Genomic DNA, 19,834 nt, shown 5'->3' on the forward strand with positions numbered 1-19,834 from the left:
CCGAGCTCGCACGGGGTGACGCTAGGGAAAGGTTGCTCGTAGGGTTATTCGGCGACGATGGATTCGGACTCTGAATAGCTATCGGTACGCTTGCCGATCTCGTTGTTTGATGATAAGGAGGTGGAGGACCCTGGCTGCGCGGACCGTTACTACTTCCTCCGCTATTTCCGCCGCCACCCACGGAGCTGGCAGATCCACTACCAGTGTTGCTGCCACCTACAGTTCCTGGACCGCCAGTCCCTCGTACTGAAACACCTGGACTGCTTACCCCAACCTATACAAAAGTTAAATTAAAATTAATAAAAGCTCTCAAGGACTCCGTTACAATTTTAACTGCGATTATCGTTTATAAACACTTCTATGTACTTATTAAAGGAGTGAAATTACTTTAGGTATGAATTTTAAATAAATCAAAGAATATTTTTAAAGCTAGAATTATTTATTCTGAAGTAGAAAATGATATTTCAAAATTATATAAAAATTATATTAAATAAAAATCAATAAAATTTATGAATTTCTGCTATTTATATGAAATTACATATAACATATATAATATAAAAATAATGTACTGCATTAATGTATTGCTTTACTATATACATGGTTAACTATGGCTGTGTTTTGTTATAATTAAGAAGCATTTAAATTCAGTGTTCATGATTAATTATACTTCTGACATTTAAGTATAAAAATTGATTATTTAAAAAATTGTTTAATTATAACAATAGTATAGTAGGTCACAATTTCAAGCCTATTAATTTTTTATTTTTATTGTGAACATTGTATCTGATTTACTAATAAATTAATATCTATTAGTAAAAATTACGGTCATAATCATGTATAATGATTATTTTTAAAATAAAAACAATTAAAAAGAATAACAATTTATCAGTTGAATTACAAAATAATTACAAAACTATCACCACAAATATATAATAATGAAATACTTTTTTGTTACTTCATTGCCGTTATAATTTCCATAAAACTCGTTGACCTCTTTTTTGTACTATTTAACCTAATAGCCTTAGTAGAAAAATATTATTTCAATATTTTGCAATACATTAATATAGAAAACATCAGATTATACAAAGAATATTACTACTATCACTACTACTCAGTATATTACTACTGTTACAAAAAGAAATATAAATCATAATACATATTGTAAAAAACAAAAGAATTATTTAATCTACCTAAATATATTTTATGAAGAAAATGAAATTTAATTTTGAACTTCATTAACAGAAAATAAATACATGTATGAAAGAAAATCGATCATTAATTTGAAGACGCCAATATTCTATCATTGCGCTAGGAAAACATGAATTGGTTGCTGTATGTATTAGCAAGTCAGGCAAATAAAGTTCAACGATTCAGATTATAAACACAATTATTATGCATCATTATTTAAAAATGAATTTCTTATGAAATATGTATGTAAAGTACCTAAGTATTCAACAACTACGTCCATTTAGTAAATTTAAAAACTTTTAAATTAAGATTCAGATATATTCAATACACCAATGTCTCGACATCCATTTATAAATAAGAAATAAAAATAAAAATATTCACCAAACTGTAATTTAAAATCTTAGGTACAAGAATATAACGGATACTTAGGAGTTCGAATAACTATAAAAATAAGAATATTAAAAATACTCAAGACGATGTAAATTCCTTTTAATAATTTTCATATAAAATTCAACCTCAATAGTATTAACACAATTTCCTGTAGTTTGTAAATCGTATAGAAAATTGTCAACTAATTTAAATAAATAAAAGCTATATTTTATCAAACATTCTAAAATAAAATGTCAAAAATATGATTACTGTTACACCAAAAATACATATTTTCTTTGTTGTATTTATAGAATGAAAATTAAAAATAAATCAATATCATAACTACAAAATTTAAAATATAAAATAAAATATTTTAATAATCTATTCAAAAGATTGTTACAACTGGTTAAGTATATATAATTCTTAAGTATAACTAAAAATATTAAATTATTGTAATGATATCAACAAATGTTGTAGTTTAATTTAATACAGATTTTACTAAATAATATAATGTATGATACTCTGAAATACAGAATTGATGAGAATTGTTAGGATTTGTGTATTTTATTCGAACGGAATACGCACGTACACGTATAGTATACAACATTAACGAAAGAATTTCGGATATGATTTTAATAAAGAAAATTTATGCCCATGTTCGTTCTTAATTTGCAATTAATTTTACTTTCAATTTTCTATTTTTATAAGTTATCACATATTTTGAATTTCAAATCTAGGATACTTTTAATTTCAAATACCTTTAAATCACTGTAAACAAATAATTTCTAAAAATTAGAATTTTATGTAATCTAATATTTTATAATTTAAATATTTTTTATGTAAATATTTAGGTTGTTACATAAAAATTGAATTATTATAATTTCTAATTTTAATATATGCATTTAAAAAATTCAATAAGCAAAAGCTATTTTATAATAATTCAACTAAAATATAATATCTAGATTTAATATATATAATGAATATAATGAATAATTTTAGATATAGTTAATAAAATTAATAGAATATTAATCATTGTAAATAAAAATATAATATTAAATAATGTGTTTATAAAATATATAACATTTATTACAATTCTTCAATTTGAAAAGATTGTATATTATAATAGTCGTTTAACAAAGTACAGAATTTTATTCGTGAAATTATTTAAAAATAATAACGTTTTTAATCATTAACAAATCATATTACTTATCTTGTATAATATATTTGAGAGCTAATGTTTAAGAATAATCAGTAAAATACTTTCGAGAAAGATCATATAAAAATTTACAATTTTCAATTATCATTAGAAATTTTAATTTATATATTTTCAATTTTTTATAAATATTGATATAATACAAATATAAATTAACCGCTTACAATTACAAATATAAATTAATAAATTAAAACTATATAAAAAATTTAAATGTAATATTATAAATTAGAAAGATGAGAAATTTCTTCAAAAAATTAAAAAATAAATAATAAGATAATTTTAAACAAACTAAAAACATACACATAACCATATTATAATTTATAAATTTTTTATTTCGATTTTTCTATTAAATAGATCTGCTAAAAATGTAAAATAGAAATTTTTTTTAAATCTTTCATCATAATTTATGACCCATACATTTATAAAACTACCAAAAATCAAACATATAATTAAATAAAAAACAAATTATATAATCAAATGAAAAGGCTATATATTATTTAAGTAATTTTTAACTATTTTCATTAAATCATCAGGAATTAAAGAATAAGATTTAATATTAAGATTATTATAATATTATAATATTAGCTTTACAACAATATTATTTTCAATAATTAAATTCAAGAAATAATCAATTATTAAATCTCTTTCTATTAATTAAAACACATTTTAGAGAAAATAACATTGTTCTTAAATACTTTTGTACTTAAGTATAAAAATGTTTTAAGTATAAAAAATGTCAATTGAATCCATGATTGTTTTAAATTATTAAAGTATACATTACTCATAATTCTACAATGGAAATAATCATTAACTATTGAAATATATCTTTAAATTTAACGTTTTATAAATATGTTATTTAACAATAATTTGATTTACATTAATTAGTTGTAACATAAGAGAATTAAGTAATATATAAATAATAATATAAAATTAATATGCAAATAATTATTAATTAAAATTAATTTATTAAAAGATTCATACCAATAAGTATAATAACATACATAGTAACATATAATATATATTTGACTAATTATGAGATTATATTTATTTAAAAAGTAATATAATAAATTGACCCATTAAGTCGTTGACATATTGAATTTATGATACAATCGTTTAATGAAATTCTTAAAATAGATAAAATAAATTCATTAAATGAATATTTATTCAATTTAATAATCGAATACAACTTAACCATTCATAGAACGAAGAATCATTATTGTAAAATAATATAATATTAATAATTTGTATTTTTAAAATGATCAATTTTTATAAATAATCATACGAAATAAACATTTAATATATTTCTTTTTATTATTACATAAGTAAAAATCATTAATATTCCAAATATTTAAATTATCATATAAATATAAATAACCATTATTACCTTATTCTTTCCATCTAAGAAAGGATGTTGTAATTTATGCCAATCCATTGTTACAGATCCACACTGATTTGAAACAGTTACTGGTGGAAGACTACCCGTTGAACAAAGTGATCCTGGTGCATTTCCTTGTGTTGGATCTATTGATCCACTGGCGACATCTTTTTGTTCAGGAAAAAGCATCTGTCGCATTTTTGTAAGTGCAGCTAACTGTTCTTCTCGATGTTGTCGTTGTTGTGGAGTAAGATTTTCATCCGGTACTTTGACGCCCTGTAATGAAGGCTGCAATCCTCCAGGACCTGGACTGGTCGTGCCTCCCATTAAATTTGGACTGTGACCTATCGCTGCACCACCAACAGGCTGAGGATTAGCTGAAAATTAATTTTTATTATTTTAATGTAAATATGAATTTTTTTCAAATACAAAATTTTTTAAAATTGTTTTTTTTTTATGTGATAAATTTGAAATTATACTACAAAAATTATATAGAATTTTTTATAAATTATATTTAAAAAAATAGTATTTTCCTGTACGTATTTAATTATTTTTCATATTAAATTAATATGTATAAATGTCAGCCATTTGTTATAAAAAAAAAATAAGTTATAAAGTTTTACTAAAATGTATAAATATAAAATACAATCACTTTGTTTTTAATTATCTTTTTTTTATTATTATGACTACTTTTTGTGAATTAAATTTTTGTTTGTAATTCCTATTCATATATAATGTAATATAATGTAATAGTATTTTACAATGCATGTAATACCTGAATTACTAGGAGAGTTGGGCACAAGGCAAGGCACATTAACATTTGTATCATCTATTGACGATTCTGAGTTTCCCAGAGTATTATTGCCATTTAAACTACGCATACTTGACTGCTCATTCCAAAATGCAGATTCATTTGGATCTAGAGGAGGAAGATCCGGTGGCTGTTCTCCTGGAAAACTCATATTTGGACTATGCTGATGACCTTTTTGCTTCATTGCAGCAAGATTATTCAGCCATTGATGAGGATTCTGTCGAAAGTGAGTTATTTTATTTGGATGCTTCTGAAAGAAATAATAAATTTGAGTTCTAATGGTTACACAATAAATATATAAGAAATTAAATATTTCTCAAATTTAACATACCTCCAAATACTTTTTTGTATTTGGTTGTGCCATATGATAAGCAATAATAGTTGGGAATTGACCTTGCATAACCATTTCTGCTCCTTTATTAGCCATATGTGTTGAAAAAACAAATATTTGACTTTGCTGTTGCATATATTGAGCTTCACCTGTATTTGTACCACTTCCCATTTGTTTTGCGAGTACATTGCTGACCAATGGTTGAATTCCATCACCAGATATCCCAATATTTGTGCTACAATCTATACAAAAAAAATAAATATTTTCATTGTGTTTATGTAAACTTATTTATAATTCTTAAATATTAAAAATAATTCATTTCTATAACAATAAAAGAAATATATAATTTAATGTGTAGTGAAAATTAAATAAACACTATCTATTTTTACTTTTGTATAAATAAAATTAACAAGAAATAAACAATATTTTTATATAAACTATATAAATAATAATTGCATTATTAGTCATGCATTGTATTGTTATTCATAATTTATATTCACAATTAGAAAATATTTAAATAAAACATAATGGATGAATAATATGTTTAAACCTATTTCAATTATTTAATAAATAAATTGAATGACTATATATAATTTAAGAGCAAATATGTATTTCATAATTATTACATTTTTAATAAGAATGCTATTTATATTATATGCAAATATAATTTCAATATTAATTTATTAAATTGATTTCATTCATTGATGAAATTCAATAATTAAAATCTAAACATAAAACTCTAAAAAATAAATGAGGATAAAATTATAACGAAAAAAATAACATACCAGAAGACAATTCTTCCACAGTACTAATAGGATCACTTTCTTGTTTAACAGTGGTCAATATTGTTTGACTGTTATTTCCATTTTGACTATCACCACTTATTGTTCCCTCTATAACTGCAGCATCTAATACAGCTTCTTTTAAACATTCAGCATTATCTTCACCGGGTGCATCTTCATTGTTACCTGTGCCAGTTTCTTCCTTGATCTTTACACGATCGCTTTCTGGCTCCTCTTTCACTACAACCGGGGTTACGCAGCTAGGTTCGTTGGATTTTTTCTCAGTCTTCATATTGGCTGTCTACCTGGAGCTTTCTCCGCTCCGAATATGTCAGACTTTTGATTGATTTGCATATAAGCAAACCATGTTCTCTAAGTTGTATTACTGGCACAATGATAAGCCTCTAGAGAGAAGCAAAAATGTTCGGTGCTAGTCTAAAACCTTTAGAAAGATTTGCACCATCATTTGCAACCAATCAGCAAGTGCAGTCTGTGGCTGCATTAAAGTCTGGGTTGAAGTTGCTGTTACCACCGCCGCTGCCGCCGCCAGGCGACGACGTCGAGCTGCTTTCAAGAAAAACCCTGATTACTTGCTCATTCAATCTCTTTCCTGAAGCTAATCTCCCTCTCTTTTAACACTCTTTTCTCTCGCTCTCTCTCTCTCTCTCTTTCTCTCTCACTCAGCTGTGCTTAAGCCCGGCAGTACACGCAGGATATGCCGTGTGTAGATTCAAAGAAATGTGAAGCGCCTAGCGTGCGGAAACACCGAGGCTACACTCGTTTCACTGTGGTTCCACGATTTTTGATCCCAGTGGATAGTTATCTGGTAGCGCGACGGAGACGATGCTGCTGCTGACTCAAGTTGTGCTCGTGCTGCTGCGGAAGCGCGCAGAATTAGCTTAATACTTGTACATACACACTACACGCTCTGCACGAAGCCTTCGGTGAAGTACCTCGTTTATGAAAATAAAAAGAAAAACAACACACTGGGCTCGAAGCAAGCGCGCGCTCTTTCTCTTACTCTCTCTCTCTCTCTCTCTATCTATCTATCTATTTCTTTCTTTCTCTCCCTTCACGGTGTCTTGCGCGCGCGTACTCACACTTCTCACGCACTCACTTAGTTGCTGACTACTTACTCATTCACTCACTCGTCACATACACATTCTTACTACTTAACACCCACTCACTCACTACTCCCTGGCTCGCTCGCATACACCGTTTATATATTCTTATTATATTTTTCTTCGTATTTCTCTTTTATTTTCTCCTCGTGTATAAACGAACACCCGTCCTCGCGTTCGTCTTCGTCGTCGCTTCGTCTCTCGCCGCGTCGAGAGACTCGCGCGGAGATCATCCACACACACTCTCCAGTCGGTGTGTAAGGTGCCGTGCCGCGGCGGCCGATAATCTTCTCGCCCTAGTCTCACTCGCACTCTCTTTTTCTTTCTCACTTTTTGTGCATGGGCTAGTATAAGCGCGCGCGCGCGCGCGCTCGTATATATGTGCACCAGGTCGAGTTAGACCAGACAAGAGAGAGGGAGTTATATCTCTAAATGACTCGCGTAACGTACACCAAGCCCACGGAATGTAAGCGCTTGTATGTGTAGCTTCCCTCCTTCGCGCTCCCGTTACACTAGCTATTGTGCGTAAATGTGTAAGTGTTATTTTACAATGTTCTGTCCCTTTCTAGTATATATGTAACTGTGTACGTCTCCTACCCCCCTTCTATCGGGTACGAGTCGTGGGAACACACTCTTGTAGATCGTCGTCAGACGGAGACAGAAAACGTACATTAAGCCCGTACACGTTTTACTTCTCCTCCCTCGCTTAGCCTGCTCCACTCACTCGCTCTGTCTCTCTCTCTCTATGCGCGGACACACACTCACACGCATGTGTGTAGGCACATATGTATGCATAATTACTTATCTATACTGCTTATCTCTCACTCTCTCACACTCGCTCTTTTGCAAACTGTTATTTCTCTTTGGAATGTTGAGGGACATTGTCGACGATGGTCGAGACAGTCAAAAATCTGTTCTCTCCCTCTTTCCTTCTTTCCCTCTCTTTTGCCTTCTCGTCATTGCTCCCTAATATTCTCCCTCTCTCTCTTTCTCTTACTCTTTTTCGTTACTGATTTCGGTACGCGAATTGCAACGTTAGCGCCACTTTCGTGGAACTATAGTGCAATAAGAAGTAGCTGATTTTTCCGTTTTTTGTGCGTTGTGAAGCGTCGCTGACACATAGGTAGAACGATTTAAGCAAGGTGTAAGTGTTAACAAATGTTTTATTTATTTGTTAATGCATTTGTATGCATTGTTATAAGTAATTAATTCACATGTGCAAATGCACGGTAACATTCTAATATATGAAGTTTCATTTTAAAATAAGGAACTAAATTTTTCTTAATATTAAAAGCATATGTTCGATAAATTTATAAATATATAATCTGAATAATCGACTCTACTCTATTTCATTACACTTTTAATATCCCATTCAAATAATCTACGCCACATTCATATTATAATTCAGAAGAAATATCAACAAAATCCTAATCATGTGTATGCCCGCATATAAATATGCAACATATATGCATTTAAAACTTTTACCAAAATAGTTCAAATACAACAGTGCTGACGTCGCAAACCATATAATCACATAGTAATAATAAATTATATAGGTAAATCAACGTTAATGACCGTCATTTATGGTTTATATACACCCTCTATTCTCAACCCGAAGAAAATTTATATCGAATTACTTTCAACAAGAGAATATGAAAATATAGCGAATGAAAGAAATATGGAGACATAGAAAACAAGTGCTTTGTGCCTATATATATATATATATATATATATAAGGATTTTCAGCACAAAGGCCCGCTTCGCATGCAGTCTTTTCTTCTATCTACACTTTTGATCACTATTTTTTAGACTCTTCGATATAGTTTTGTCATCAATTGGTATAAATTCTCATTCCTCCAATAAAATTCCTATTTCTGAAAACTAATATAACAACATTTTCGACCTGCATAATATTAGACATTCTTTTTAGGAACATTTTAAAATAAGTTTATAAGAACATTATAAATATAAGAGCATTATTGCAAACGCATTATTTGTCGCTTCATGGTCGTTTTAATTATTTTTCTTTTTCGCACACTACACGGCTGCCAACTGACGCCGTGATTACATATGTACAAATTCACAGGCACGCACAGGTTCATACGCATTGTAAGATTGAGAATACCGATATAGTTTGAATACGCAGATTGTATTGGCATGTATACGTATGTCTGCTAATGCGCTCAAAGTTAATTGTGTTGAACACAGGTACATTATATCTGCTGCAATAAATGTGGTAGCGCGCGCGCAAGAAGAAAAGGAAGCAAACAAGAAGTCTTGTTTGCATTTTACGGATAAGCGGTGTTGCCGTGTGATCCACTATGTATACCAGCAATTGTGTATCGTTGTGTATACATTAGGCAGCAACCCTCTACTTAAAGAAATATTTTCAAATTTAAAAAATATTAATTTTATCAACGATATTTAATAAGCATTAATATTTAATATACTCTCTATTTCTAATTCAATTAGAAAAAAATCAAAGTAAAATTCACGATCAAGCTATTGGACCTACATAAAATCGACCAATTTAAATATTGCTGATTAATCATAATATAACTCGAACTTTACCATTAACTTTTCAAGTAGGTAGATACAATACATTTTTTTATAGAAATAACGTGTATGTAAAAGCTGTTGTATTTATATTCTTAACAGTGTTTTATTATTTAAAAATGTTCAATTGTTTTTTAGTAAAGTACTAAAACATATTTTTCTCATTCTTATTTTTGAAAAACTAATATCTTTTAAAACAATATAATTATTACATTTTTTAAATACTTATTTCAGTTTGAAAAACTTATTGAAATAGAAATAAACTTTTAGAACGAGAGTAAAAATATCAATAAAAAAAGTTTTATTTAAATATATAATTTAATCAATTTGGCAATTAATAACATACAATACTTTATATAAATAAACTTTCTACATTCCTCTACATACAAGAAAATTCTTTCAATTTATTCTTCGGTTGTGTATAAATATTAATATATTTTTTAAATATAATTTCAAAAATATTACAGAACTGCTATTTTATTTTATATTGAAAAAAGTAAGAATATGTTGTTAATTTGTATAAGAATCTTGAACTTAAAATTATTTAACGAATTATTAGAAATTGGAACTGCACCTAAATATATACGGTGTTTATTTTTAGTAGACTATAATAGAACTCTAATATATTACCGAAAATAAGGCGTCAACGCAATATGTAAGATACCACTTGGATTGTGATGGAATTTTAATTTATTTATTAATATTAACAAATTACAGTATGCGTATGTATATATAATCTTCAATTTATAGTAGATTAGATCACAATAATTACAAGGTATTAATTAAATTAATTCGGAGTTTCATTTTTTTGTTGTAAGACAAAATAGCAATAATTAAATCGAATTTAATTCTAAAATTGATTTATGAGTGAATAGTTATTTATAATATATGTATTAATTGTTATATTGAAAGAATAAGTGATGTAAAATTGATTATTAACTTATTCAAGTTGTTGTTTATTCAGTAATATAAAGTAAGTATATAAACAATTGAATATCTATACAAAAACAAATATTTTAGTGTCGCTTTGGATTTAATAATCTTACAATTCAAACAATATGATTTTTCTTTAAATTTTACTTTGAATATCCTTAAAATAGTATTCTTTTTACAAAGAGAATGTTTTACGTTTATTAATTTTGAACGGTATATGAGGAGGACATGCTTAAATGTTGTTTAAATGATCGAGTAATACAAATCATTAGTGGGTTAGGATTTTTAAGCATTATATGAACATGAAATTTCAATACATATTTTATTTTATTTTTTTGAATATCATGTATATTATTATCATTTCACTTGAATTTAGAAAATCCATAAAATAGTATTAAAATTTTTAATATTTATTTATTATCTTTAATTATTTATTTTTAATAATTTTAAATATATGTAGATAGACATTTATTTAAACATAGAAAGTGCAATCAGCTAACACAAATGCATAAAAAATTATGCTAATAAAAACATTACCAATATTACCAATAGAACATTATAAAAATATCTTTATCCTTATTTAAATTAGCAAAAATGCTATGATAATTATAAATATATATATATATATATATATATATATATATATATATATATATATATATATATATAGTTAAAAATCTGAAGTATAAGTCGAAAGTATACCTTGATATCTATGAATATTTTTCATGTAAATAGATTTGTATGATTTCAAAAATAACATTTTATTATCCGGATTATAATAATTTATTAATATAATAAGTACAGTATTTTGCTATTTCATATAAAACTTGTATTTGTTTTCAGAGGATCATTTAAACAATCATTATTATAATTTTAATTTCATTTTTTTTAACAAAAGTAAGATCAATTTTCACAGATATTTAGAATGACCTGCTATATCCGATAAATTCCAATGTTCTTATATTAGCGAGTAAATAGAAGGAAAGAAGAGAGAGAAGAGAAATACTAGAAATTGCCCACTTCCAAAAGTTAATCAAATCAAAATGGCGACCAAAGTGCAAACTATAACCTTACTAAATGACACCCCCGCAATATTATATTCATATAATAAAAGAATATAAATACGTTTTTTTATTTTAAATATACTTAAATTGTTTTTCTTGAAATTAAATTACATTAAAACTTTATTACTTAATGCTTACTCAATTTAATGTAAGTTCTGTTTATTTTTAATTTACTTTTAAGTAATTATATAATTTATAAAATCATCAAATATAATTATGACTACTAAAATAACTAAAAAATTAATCAAGAATTTTTAGTATCTTCCAATATGACAGCATTGGATTTAGATCCACAATTTTTACAAGCTCTGAAATTGCTCCATTCTACAAACAAAGATTCTGTAGAGCAATTACGCGGTCTTCTTGACGAGGCAATTAAACAAAAATATGGAGCATCTAAAATGTTATCCAATACATTACATAAAAAGGTAACAAATATTAAATAAAAAAGTTTTCTGTGATAATAAATATTATTCAAAACTTACAGTATACATTAGAAGAACCTGTATTAAGTGATCAAAGTAGTACGAGTAGTAAAAGAAGTAAAAGTTCAAATTCATCTAAACATTCTAAGTCTAGCAAAAACAATTCTCCTGTAACTATACAAGACACTCCTCCAGATCTATTACAAAGCGATGACAATCTAGCCGACATTTTAGAGGATGTTGCTTGTGTTATCTGTAAAGGAATGGATGTTGGAGCAAAGAATAGATTGGTGGAATGTGTAAAATGCGGTTCTCTGTACCATCAAGAATGTCACACACCCCATATTCTTGACTCACAAGTTGATACCCACCCAGTAGAATGGTATTGCTGTAATTGCGTAAAGACTCAACTGGTATATATTAATGTGTTATACAATCTCCCAGATAAATATTGAATGTTTGTAATTATTGAATAATGTAATTCTTATATACATATCTAGGTGTTAAAAGAAAGAAATTCACCAAAACCTGTAACTGAAACTAAAATTAAAGAGTCAAAAAAATCATCCTCGTCAAGTAAGTTTATGTTTATTAATTATAATACTATTAATTATTAAAGTTTTTGACAAGTAAAACAAAACTAAAAGATTTTCATATTCATACACAGAACAGTTTATATTTTAATTTTATTTAATTATGTTTAAATTATTTCAGAATTTATTTTTAATTTAAGCCTTTATTTATAGAATATTTTTATAATCTTTGTAATCTATAAAAAATATAAATGTGTTAATAATCAGAATTGCATAAGAAAATTGATTATCAAATTTATAACTATTTACGATATTACATTTTGTTTTATAAAATTTAGGTTCTAAACATACAGATAAATATAAATCATCAAGTTCAACAAATCAATCACAAAATTCTAATGGTAGTAATTCCAATTCAAAATTAGTACCAAATATTCACATAGTCAGTGCAGATCGACGATTAAAAGATATGATAAAAAAAGCAAAGCAAGATAAACGGAGTAGAAGTACCAATTCAGGAACTAACAAACATTCATCAAGTTCTAGTTCTTCATCAAAAAATTCTCATGATAAATCTTTTATTTATAAAAATAAATCAGATTAAGTAAGAATTATGTCATGTAAAAATATGTGTTTTTGCAAATTAATTTTGTTATAAATATTAATTAAACGAACGAATTAATGCACCATTAATGTAATATTTAAAATATTATTTATATATCTGCACTTTGCATTATTAGTGTATCAATTAAATTGTTTGATTAATATTTGTATATATATTTTACGAATATACAATTAAATTTTAAAAATGTAAATATTGATATAAAATTATAATAATATTAAAGACGTTTTGTTTTAATTTCAATACTGAAAATACTTTAAATAAAATTCATATTAAATAATGTTTTATATAGTATATTTTTAAGTAATATAAATTATAAACGAAGAAAAATTGCTAAACAACATAAATATCTTACTAGTATAAAATTGTCTAATCTAATATTATTTTATAATTAGCATCTCTAAGTTTGTAAAGAAGAATAATAAACAATTATATTAAATAAATTCATCATAGATTTTATTAATAATTTCTTGTGCAAAAATCGAGGTTCATTTAACAAACAAAAAACATACCAAATATATTTATTATCTTTAAACACGAGGTAAACAAACAGATGTTGTAGTTACAAAATTATACAATAAAAATTAAATAATCATAGAATTTCTACTGTAAACATATTTTATAATTAATGTTAGTTCTCATTATAGTTTATATTATAGTTATATAGTTTATAATATAGTTATATTATAGTTTATTTTGATAATACTATTTTAATTAGTTCTAATTTTAGGAATATTTAAAAATGAGATACAAAGATGAGATGATTTATAAATTGAATTTACCAATTAAATTACTTTTTAAACTCATACGTAAGCCAAGCACATTCGGCTTACTACCAACACAGAGATCGTCTCCAACTGATACGTAAGCCAAGCACATTCAAAAAAAGATTAATATAAGCCAATATGCTTTTTAAAAGTAATTACATAATTTTTCAAAAATATATCTAAACATATTTACTTATTTGAATTTTATAAAAAATTCATCGATTTTTAACATCAAACTATTTATATTTTAATCTATTATTTACAAGTAGTTCACTAGAATGAGTATTACAGTTCAAAATAGTACTTTTTTATAAAAAAATAAAATACAATTTTAATCTAATTATAACGATTACTCTTCTAATGGTTAAAACAGTAATTTATATGAAAATATTACAATACCATTAATAAATATCTTTTTATAATAATATGAAATTCAATAAACATGTACTATCTATAGTACTGAATACTACGACTATAAACGACTATTCGACGAGCTTCCTATATTCACCACAATCACTTACTTTATATAAAGACGGCTCAATTAAGTTGATAAAAATACCTACATACAATTATATAGATAAAAACATATTTACAGATTGTTAAAATAGAATGTATTGATTTATTTGAAATTATACCAATAAACTTTATATATATATACATTATGTACATGTTTTAAAATATGAATAAATAATGCTATTTTAATAAATAACAAAGTATAAATCGAATACAATTTTTTTTATATATTTTTGATGTTTATATTAAATGTTTGTTCAAATATTAAAATATAAAAATAACAATTTCAGGTGAAAAATTAGTAATAAAAGAAATTTTATCTATATAATAATTTTTGTATATTTCTATATTATATTTACAAAATAAGAAATTTATAATTCAAATTATAATCAAACTGAAATACAAATAAGTTTTTCGTGATAAACTATCAAAATTCACACTACAAATTCATAAATTACTCGATTCTAATGCATAAATATATAAAATATATGTTAAAAATTAAAAAAAAATTTAGTCCGGCAAAATAAAGTTTATAAAATATATAATGTGGAAACGTATATAATATAAAATTATTAATTTAGTATTTTTAATTTAATTTTTAAAGTCTATATTGTATTTATTGTATACTTGAAAATGGTATTACTTTTATTATTTTTATATATTTTTTTAAACGACTATTCGAAATTATTTCATCTTACATTTTCTATGAATTCTATGAAATTTCTATGAAAGAAATTTTTAATTAATAGTTTTGAAGATAAAAATAGATCGAACATTTTATTCAAAAGATGTCATCCCAAATTTTTTAATACGAAATGATTATTTTTCTATTGACCATATTATGATTTTTCATTCATTATTATCGTGAAAATGAATTAAATAATGTACAAGTACAAGAAAAGTTCATTATTTAATGGCTTTTGCTTCTTAACTTTTACTGCGTATATTTATTTAAAGTAATATTATTTTTAGTCAGATTAAAAAAAATATATAAAAATTTGTAAAATGATAAATTGGTCTTCCATTAAAGTTTTGGCTTTATTAAGTTTTCAAATAATATATTTTGAAAACATTAATTTAATTTAAAAACATAATACCTACACATCGTTTAATTTAATTATGATTATATTACTTCTCAATCCTCGGAATTTAAAGTAAATTAATTTTTATTAAAAAATTTCTCATTTATAGCCATAATATTAGCATTGATATAATTTATTCTACTAAAATATTGTGTCTTCCGACTAAGTCTTAGGAATTGATTAATTTGGATATCTAGGAATACTTGAGTATCTACTTTTTAGAATTTGAAGATCCTCGATCAACATGAATACCAAAACCTTTTATAGCTATTAAATTACTTATACTTAATGCTAACTCAAATTGAAAAAATGCAATTCACAAATAATGTAGTAACGATGTAAGTTTTTAAAAATGAAAACTTTTGCTTAAAAATGTCAATAATATTAGCAGTATTTAAGCAATAATTTGTGTATAAATAACATTAAAAATTCTTGAACCTGTCTTACTAATACATTTCAATATTTGGAAAAAGTAATTATTTTCTCGAATAAATTTTGATTAAAATAAATGAAAGTCCCTTAAATATAGATACATTAAATGTAATTTTTATCGATAATTTAATATCTATACTATAAACTATTTTATCAATAATTATTTTACAATATTTTTGAAAAATGTCCATTTTAAAGATAAATAAAAAAGATACACCTTTTTATTTATTTTAATTTATTTTAATTGATAAATATAGGAAAACATTATTTATCTTTATTATTAAACTGAAAAATAATTATATGATTAATATTTATTCATATAAAATATCAATATTAATTGATTTCTCTTATGTTTAAAAAGCAATTAAAAAATATATATATATAAAGTATTCAGTTTTGTTATTTATCAATATGTAACATTTTTATGTTTTACTTAATTGTTAATTAATAGTTTAGTAATGTATAAAGCAATTAATAAAATAATTTAATACCTAAATTTTTAATTAAATCTTATCTTAAATTTTTAACTTTTTACATTTAAATCTAAGGAAAATTAATTTAATTTATTAGTGGTATAATAAATATTTAATACAGTTGTATATTTACATATATAATTAATTATCGAAAATTCATCGTCATTAGAATATATATACATGTATTGTGTTCACCAATTATTTCAACATTATCTATTTATTTTTTTCATGCATATATTTTAATTACCCGTAACTACAAATAGAATTCAATCATTTGAAAATAAAAATTAAAATGATACATTAAGCAATACTAAAGACCAGTGGCTTTTATTAAAGTGTATTTAGCAATTTATCCATTAAATTATTTAAAAATGTAACAAGTATTTAGGTATCGTGATCTAAAAATTTTTATTATTTAATTAAATAGCGAAAACAAAAGCTAGTTTTTATATATATCATTTGACACGTGAGTAATTCATTATAATCTGCATTTTCGGATCCGCATAACAAACTATAATGAGCATGCTAAGTATTTTTAATTCACAGACACAATATGAAAAGAAAAACTTGGACTAGAATTATCGTCAAAGAATAGTAAGTAAGATTAAATTTTAATTTCATTAATCAAGGTAAGTTTAAAAATTAAGTGACGACTGTTGATTGAAGCTATAATAATTCTATTATTATAATAATAATTGTATTACATCCTCATTAATCTAATGTCTAGTATTTCTTTGTTTCTTTATGAAATTAAAAATTAATTTAGTTCCACAAAAAGTGTGGAAAGAAATTAATAATCAAAATAAAAAAATTTTAATTATATATGTTTTCATTGCTATATTTCTTTACAAAAAAAAAATTTTAAAGATAATCTTAATAGAATATAAAACCAAATTTTAAATTACCATAATTAATAAAATATTAAAAATATGTGTATGGAAAACTTTTCCTACCAATAACATTAACGGCTAGTTAATTAATTATTAAAATTTAAAGCAAGTGATAATTTTAATTATTAATGGTACTAAAATTATTTTTGATTAAATTACCTATTAAAACTATTGATCACATATTTGTTTTAAAAAGCGATAGTATAATAAAATTTTGTAATTCAACTGTCAAACAATAACTATTTTATTTAAATATGTATTCTTTAAAACTATAAAGATTAATAAGGATATACTATATTTATTTATTTTCTAATCAATTGTTTTCATTTATTAAAAATCTGAATCTCATAAAAAAAATTATATTAATATTTAAATTATTAAATATTAAATTAAAATAAATTATTTATAAATTATTATTATATTATTATAATTATTATAATTATTTATAAAATAAATTAAAATAAAATATTAAATTATTAAAATTTATATTTATTGCTATTTTTTATGCTTTATAAGGTAAAATTTTTTATTAGTCTTATTTGAAAACTGTATATTTCTTTTTCTTTTTATTCAAATTATATTTAATAAAATTATATCAGTTTTAGAACGAGTCATAAATTTTGTTGATTAAAAACACGATTCTTAAATAGAAATTTTACTATATTTATTTTTGTAACATTCAGAGCTATTATTAATATATTTACTTACCAATTCCAAATAGTATGCTGTATTATAGAGTACTAAAGAATTAATATAATGTGTTGTTTATTTAATTAGGTCGCTTTATTAATTACAGTAAGTTATATACTGCAATATCCACAATAAAATGAATCGAGTAAAGAATGTGGGTACTACATTTCTTTTTTAAAATTATTTCTAATTATACCATGTCTTATCAATTTCATTATTTTGATATTTTAGTTATATTCATATGTATTTGTAATTACCTAAATAAGCTGAATTGATGTATTTATAAATAGGTTTTTATTTAAAAAAACCTTTTTATTTTTATTCACAAATTTACATATTTTAGGTTCATATTTGATAACTGCATTACAGGATCGATTTTATCACGTGAAGCGGTTTAAGAAAATTGAAAGTAAATTCAGTATTTGTGAATATAAAGCGTAAATTGAAGTTTATTGTAAAATAAATATTAAAGTTTATATGAATACACATCGAAAAATTTGAACTTTATAAAATTACAACATAAGAGCTGTTTCGAATATGCATAATAATAAAAGAAAAACCAATTTCCGCGCTGAAACAATAGCAAAAGTCACATTACAAGTTATGACGTGCATATTTTTAAATAATTGGCTGTGCCAAGCTTGAATGAAGACGGCACACTTGTATGAAGAAGTAAAGGAGAAGGAAAAGGGTCCCCGGTAGCTCGAGGGTGGAATGAAAAATGAATAAGGCCGTACCTTGTTTATAATACCAATATATTTTTGCAATTCTTCAAATGCTTATATCCCATTAAAAATTTGGCAAGAGTCATTTCGTTTTCATCAAGTCCGTATTATATATATATAATAATTATTTGTGCGTGAACGCATGCGCGCATATGTGTAACTTAATTTAACATTCACGCACGGAGAGGAAGCTGAACGTTCTCCCACTCCTGCGAGCACCCTATCCCTTATTCTATCTAATTCTCTGTCTCTTTCGAACTGATCTACTCTCTCTCTCTCTCTCTCTCTCTCTCTCTCTCTCTCTCTGGCTCTCTGTCACTCATTTAACCGTCGATGAAGGGGATACACACAAAGATATTATAATAGGGTAGGTAGGTTGGCTTTCGCTATTTACAACGGAATGCAAGGGTGCAATGACGTGGTTGTAGAGCACCCATCTATCCATCTATCCCTTGACAATTGAAAGGGGCGGCATATAAAGAAAAAACAACGAGCGTTAGGAGGGAAAAAGGACTTTCGCGAGCACGTGTACACACGCGCAAGCAAGAAAAAATGTAGAAATTTCACCATTCTTCAAATCGCTTGCGCGCACTAATTTGCTCTCACCCTTTCGTTCTTTTTCTTATACCCACTCTCATCCACTTTTTCTCTTCGTTCAAAATGTGCTACACATAGTGGGATGAGAACGAATATAGAAATATTACGTATATGCGTATAACCAATCTCTCTCTCTCTCTCTCTCTCTCTCTCATGCTTTCTCGTTGTCGTAGACCTATAGGGCAAAAGTAAAAAGAAAAGACCGACATAATGCCGCGTCTTTTTGTCTCCCTCTCCATCTGTCTCTTGTACCAGTGTATGTACCATCCATTCCATCTCGCTTACACTCTTATCGCATTTTCGATTTCCTTCATATTTCTTCCACCTTACTACTGTATACTC

At 25.4% G+C, this 19,834-nt stretch overlaps 2 protein-coding genes across 5 annotated transcripts in view; one reads left to right on the forward strand and one right to left on the reverse strand.

The window, feature by feature from the left end:
* Positions 1-6,732, reverse strand: part of lgs (BCL9 domain-containing protein legless) — a 12,131-nt gene extending 5,399 nt beyond the window's left edge. Inside the window, exons 1-5 of the mRNA XM_011497154.1 lie at positions 6,073-6,732; positions 5,288-5,529; positions 4,921-5,206; positions 4,155-4,522; positions 21-274 (exon numbers count right to left, since the gene is read on the reverse strand). Of these exons, the coding sequence (XP_011495456.1) occupies positions 21-274; positions 4,155-4,522; positions 4,921-5,206; positions 5,288-5,529; positions 6,073-6,361 (1,439 nt within the window). The 5' untranslated portion in view covers positions 6,362-6,732. The remainder of the gene's footprint in view (positions 1-20; positions 275-4,154; positions 4,523-4,920; positions 5,207-5,287; positions 5,530-6,072) is intronic.
* LOC105359995 (integrator complex subunit 12) lies at positions 6,728-13,319 on the forward strand. Of its 4 annotated transcripts, none has more exons than XM_011496951.1 (5): positions 6,728-8,334; positions 11,993-12,171; positions 12,231-12,581; positions 12,669-12,744; positions 13,040-13,319. In XM_011496951.1, the coding sequence occupies exons 2-5, from the start codon at positions 12,013-12,015 to the stop codon at positions 13,303-13,305; spliced, it is 852 nt and encodes a 283-aa protein (XP_011495253.1). In that variant the 5' UTR covers positions 6,728-8,334; positions 11,993-12,012; the 3' UTR covers positions 13,306-13,319. The 4 variants fall into 4 exon arrangements, with proteins under 4 accessions (XP_011495253.1, XP_011495334.1, XP_011495178.1 ...); XM_011497032.1 differs by having other exon boundaries at positions 12,002-12,171; XM_011496876.1 differs by lacking the exon at positions 6,728-8,334 and adding an exon at positions 11,866-11,891.
* Positions 13,320-19,834: the final 6,515 nt, after the last annotated feature.

The sequence above is a fragment of the Ceratosolen solmsi genome, unplaced genomic scaffold (assembly GCF_000503995.2).
Source record: "Ceratosolen solmsi marchali unplaced genomic scaffold, CerSol_1.0 scaffold10, whole genome shotgun sequence".
Classification (NCBI taxonomy): Eukaryota; Metazoa; Arthropoda; class Insecta; order Hymenoptera; family Agaonidae; genus Ceratosolen; species Ceratosolen solmsi.